The 5,869-nt window shown below is 35.7% G+C and overlaps 1 protein-coding gene across 3 annotated transcripts in view; it reads right to left on the reverse strand.

The window, feature by feature from the left end:
* Window positions 1-4,390: 4,390 nt before the first annotated feature.
* LOC110451456 overlaps window positions 4,391-5,869 on the reverse strand; it is a 47,299-nt gene continuing 45,820 nt past the window's right edge. For all 3 annotated transcript variants that reach the window (XM_021499486.1, XM_021499487.1, XM_021499488.1), the window contains exon 33: window positions 4,391-4,777. In XM_021499486.1, the coding sequence (XP_021355161.1) occupies window positions 4,682-4,777 (96 nt within the window). In that variant the 3' untranslated portion in view covers window positions 4,391-4,681. The remainder of the gene's footprint in view (window positions 4,778-5,869) is intronic.

The following is a 5,869-nucleotide window of genomic DNA, read 5'->3' on the forward strand; positions in this document are numbered from 1 at the left end:
GTCTTCAAAGACAGTCAATTTTGCCAATATGCACGATTCTGTTGATGTGCATCAAAGGATCAAACAAGTCTACTTGATTCATCCACAAGTACGTACAGAGCCTTCAGTTTTGTTATGCCATATTCCAAGTGTGCAGAGAACGTAAGGGAGCGGAACCCCTGGAATATTTAAGATGGATAGATATCAATACTTGACTCGGTTAATCGCACGGAAAAATATTTTCCCAAACATAAATGTCCCGAAGATTACTCAAGACACATCTTTTCACAATTAACATTCCAACGGAAAATACATCAATAATTGCAGGCAACAGGCCAACTTATTGCAACCAAGACACTTATTGGACGGATAGAGATATATTAATCAACACATTATCCACTGAGGACACGTTTGAACTCTTCCTATTAAAAGGTTGGAATAGTTCATTATGAAATTCAGGGGTGAATAAGTTAAATATAGTCAGCCTATACATTGTGGCTTGGTCATTCTTGTGGCTCGCAAATAAACTGGACGGATACAGCTAAATGTCATCAAAAACTTTTCAGCTAGCAATAGGCCAAAAAGACCTGTATCGGAAGGGAATAAAAGGGACGGAATGTGTTTGTTAGCGTATTTAAAATATATAGAGTTATTGACTATAGATATGGCCAAATCAACGTAAAGATGTCTTTTCTGTTTTGTGTTTTTCGTTTTTGTTTTTGTCTTGTTTTAGGCCCATCGACAGTGTGAGCTATTTAGGACCAACCCAAAAATGGAAATTTCCTTTTATTACAATTAAAAACAGTTTACTATGGCATGGTTAATTCAAATCTATTCGATATGAACATTTAACCCATTGCAGAACATGTGGATCCACGTGGTCAGAACAAATACCATGTTTGTAGTGAAAACAAACCCGCAATCAAAAATAAGATACCAGCACTACCCTTGAAAAATATAGAAAATTTTGTTATCTGTGTTTCTCATTTGTTGATTATTAACCCTTTCACCACTGTAGACCATAATAGACACCAGATAAATGTATGGTAGAGTCTACTAAAGTTACCTATGGGTGAAAGGGTTAAGGGTATGGGGATTGTCAATTTCATTTTAAGTGCAAACAAATTTGAAAGTCTGAGGAACACATGAAACACAACTATTGTTTGGCTTAAACTGACAATACTTTTTCTACTATGAAAAAAGTAATAATACTTTAATTTCGTCTATTAATTATAGATTTCTACTTTTTATCTACAATGGGTATATACTAATTATTGTTTCATAAAAAAAGTATTTGCTACTGGTTTATTTTTGGTCTGGAAATTTCTTTTACACATAAACAGTACATAAACCACAAAACCCCATTCAAATAAATACATCATAGAGAGGCAGAATATCAATATAACAGTCACGACAATGAAAGCAGAAAGTTAAGATTCTTGATATGTTCTGGATTTCATTAAAATTGTAAATAAAACATAACTATATATAATATCCATAAACAAGTCCTTGTGGGGGAAATATAGAATGAAATAATAAATATGTAAGACCTACCGTTTGCTAGGCTTTTCTGCCTGCTAGGCCTAAATAGTCCACATGAAGACGACCTAGAAGGCAGAGAGGCCTAGGGTAGATCTTGCATATTTATTATTTTATTCTATGATACACATATATATCAGGGGATTTAAAAATATCAATATATCACAAATAATTATCTTATAACGATTGCATGCCAGTATAACCGATATCTGTTACAACTTTTCAGGATTCAATAACAGTAAAACACATCATCACAGAAGATGGATTCTATTACTCCATACAGTAACGAAAATTATCCAGGATTGACTTCATATATCATTTGTCATGAACATTCACTGATCATACCATGTACAACCTTGTTCAGCACACACGATCAAAATATATTTTACAATAAAACGTTACTGTATAACTATGTTTATTCAGAGCAGAACCCTTTTGTGAAAATGTCTGCAATACAGAGTTGTATGATTAGCGAGTGTTGTTGACGGTTTTAGATTTTTAAAACCGTTAACAAGACTCGCTAATCATACAACTCTGTATTGCAGACATTTTCACAAAAGATGGCCAATCATCTTTGAAATCCAAGGGTTCTGCTCTGAATAAACATAATTATATGCCATGGTCTAAAGTACTGTTAAATACATATTTCAGCGGTATTGAAATTTTAGCACTTTTTGCACTTCAAACATTGTGCTAATCTTTATAGCGCTAATTGAAAGCTCTGTATATGGTTTTATAAACAATATATTGAGAGAGAACCAATACACTAATAAAATTTGATAGTACACTGAAATTTGTGTCTACTAAAATAAGTAATGTTACAGTTTGTTGATAAAATATAAAGCTCATAATTAGCTATTTGATTGGTTCCAGACATATTAAACTGACAGATCACTAGGCTGATAAGGTAGCCATTTGATTGGTCCCAGACATCTCAAACTGACCAATCACTAGGCTAGTAGGCTGGCCATTTTATTGGTTCCAGACATAATGGGATGACCAATCACTAGCCTGATTGGGTAGCCATTTTATTGGTTCCAGACATATCAAACTGGCCAATCACTAGGCTAGTAGGCTCGCCATATTATTGGTTTCAGACATATTAAATTGACCAATCACTAGGATGATAAGGTAGCCATTTGATTGTTTCCAGACATATTAAACAACTGACCAATTGCTAGGCTGTTAGGCTACCCATTTGATTGGTTCTGACATATAATAATGACCAATCACTAGCCCAATACCTGACCTTTTGAAAATTATAGAGGAGCTTTACCAAACTCGTTGCCTGTCAATTTTCACTGTAATGCTGCCGTGCGATTCCTCTTATATTGATTTAAAGAGTTCAAAGGTCGGCAGCATTCTGTAAGTTCTTGACTTTTCAGTGACAAGGTGGTGTGTACAAAGCCTTTGATTTTGTCATGACTCAATAAATGGGTTCAGAGAAGACATGTATACGAAAAGTAGCGGAACTCAAGGATTTCGAAGACTATTGACTTTATAGCATCAATCCTTAACACTCTATCAAATCACACACACACAATACCATACACATTGAAGTATGTATAGAATAAGTGAGGAAATGAACACCAATGTACAATGGGTATTTTTGCCCATTTTGGAAAAGTTAATTAAATGTTTATATCAATTTTGATAGTCAACACTTGATAGGAGAAACAAAAAATATCAATAATATTGTATTCATCATTTCAATTTATCTTAATTTTATAAATCTGTTTGTATTTACAAGCACCATGAATGCCATATGATCTGCTTCCCCATGATTATCATGAACTACTGTAAACTGTTTGCCGCAGTTTAACTTTCGCCTTTTTATCATGAGGGCCAACATAAGTAACCAACATAATATAAACACTGTAATATAAAGTGAAGCGGCGGAATGAACACTGGGCGAAAACAGATTTTACCAGCTTAGGGCGAAAGTTTGATTGGGCGAACTTTTCCTGGTAGACCACACATGTCAAGATACCAGCCATGTTCAGGGCCCAGCCATGTTAAGAGCCCACCCATGTTAAGAGACCAGCCATGTTAAGAGACCACCCATGTTAAGAGACCACCCATGTTAAGAGACCACCCATGTTAAGAGACCACCCATGTTAAGAGACCAGCCATACTCAGGGCCCAGCCATGTTAAGAGACCACCCATGTTAAGAGACCAGCCTTGTTAAGAGACCACCCATGTTAAGAGACCACTTACAGGTATTCCCATGGATGGTCTCTAAATACAGGTTTGACTGTACGTATTTACATGACAAAGATGATGGTTACAATACAAGAATAAAACGTTAAACATACTCTTCAATCCTCATATAACTAAAAGTTCTGGTACCGTATAACAGGATATTTTTCGCGGTGAATGTACTTTCTTTGTGCTAAAACATTTAGTTCTTTCACATGTTTAGATCAAGAAATAAATTATCTGTGTAAATTTAAATTTCAAATTTTGGGTCAAAATCACGAAAAAAAATTAAGCCCGTGTAATAAGTTCATGATATGAGGTAAAACATTTCTGAATTCCAGATTCTGTCCTCCAGCCTAATTTTTAATCAAAAATGATGGGAAACTGAGCTTTTAAAAGGCCCATATCTATCGGTAAGTGTGTTTGAGTTATAAGGTCTCGGCGAGCTACAAGAAAACTGATTTGAGCAAGTTGCATGAATCTGAGCATAAGAACTTCATGAATAAGGGTCACCATATTCAAAATAAAAACAACAAGTTATTATGCACTTAGTACTGATGTACAGTACGCAATTTTTACCACTAATATATCACTAATCTCAACATTGGTATGCAAAGGTAGGCAGTGACCTTTCACCTTTACGTCATTATATTTAATTTTGGTTATTTGAATTTTAAAAAAAAAATTCTCGTTTGAAGTCAAATTTTTCAAAAATGAACTTTGACCCTGGGACAATCAGAGGTTCACATATTATCCGTTTTAGATAATAACTAACTTTTATTCTGTCAAAAACTTTGACTGAGAAAACAGTGTTAATCCTATATTATCCTTATTTCTGCAGATAATTTTGATCATTTGGAGGTCAAATATCTGAAGATGAACTTTGACCTTTCGCCAATGCAATTTAAATTCTTTGCAATTTATTAAGGTTGCAACTTTCCCGTACATGACCTTGACCCTAGATCACTGAACTGTGCAGACTCTACTCTCCTTTCCGCCTGACTGACTCCGGGACGATTGTCCCGATCCTGAACCCGTCTGGACCTTGGTAAGCTCATCCTACAAAAAGGACAAATTTGTACCACAATTAAATGATAATTTATGGCCAAAACACACAAAAAAAAACACAATAGGTAGCAAATATTTAATTAATTAAAACAAAAAAAGCACTGTTAATCAACTCACAACTCTCTTGTTACAGTCGTGCCTGTGACCAACCCTTGTTTCAAGCATTTGGTGCATGCTTTGCAAGGGGATACCTGAACCTGGGTTGTAAATAGTTGTGTGTCTTTGGGGGCGAAGACTTAGTAAAAGGAGGAAGGATTGTAGCAGAACTACACTGGGTCGATCGCTGGCGACCTGCAGGTAGCTCAATTGGTAGAGCATATGTTTCGAGTTCGGAGGGTCCCGAGTTTGAACCACGGTCTTACTGTGCATTTTTCCTCTCCTTTAACAGTGTTCCCACTGAATCTGAGATTGTGTATTTGATACATTTTTAAGATTCTGTACTCTTAGATAATTTGTGAGGTAAAACCAATTGTTTTGATGTTGAAAAACCCTCAATTGTTGGTGTCTGGGAACACTGCATAAGCAGTAGGCACAGCAGTCTAGTGGTAGGATGCGGGGCTCGTGACCGAAGGATTGCAGGTTCGAGGCACGGCACGGCACTGTGTTGTATCTTCGAACAAGATACTTTACTCGGCTTGTTCCAGTCTACACAGATGTAAATGAGTACATGGTTGGGCAGTGCTAGAATTGTTGAATGCTAGCTGTGAGCGACGAAATGTTATTTATAGAAGGTAGCTCAATTAGTTACAACAAGAGATCCCAGAGGGATCTTGGCGCCCACCTTTGTACCATCTTCATTAGTTCTTTGTCAGTTCGATCTTTTCTCTTCTTTCCTCTAATCTGTTTGATCGAGTCATGTTAACAGTAAATGCACCTTGAGGTAACTTTTGATCTAAACTTAATACTGATGTGTATGAAAGCCAACCTTCAAAGTGAGTTTGTCATTTCACATATTTACTAGTACAGTACTTAATGTGAAAGAAATAGAATCGATCATTGCAATATGAGAAAGATCTGTTTAGTTCTTCTTTTAATCCATTTTGTTTTTATGATCAGTCTCAAAATATAACATACACAACGAGG

This window comes from Mizuhopecten yessoensis, unplaced genomic scaffold (assembly GCF_002113885.1).
Source record: "Mizuhopecten yessoensis strain PY_sf001 unplaced genomic scaffold, ASM211388v2 scaffold6045, whole genome shotgun sequence".
Taxonomy (NCBI): Eukaryota; Metazoa; Mollusca; class Bivalvia; order Pectinida; family Pectinidae; genus Mizuhopecten; species Mizuhopecten yessoensis.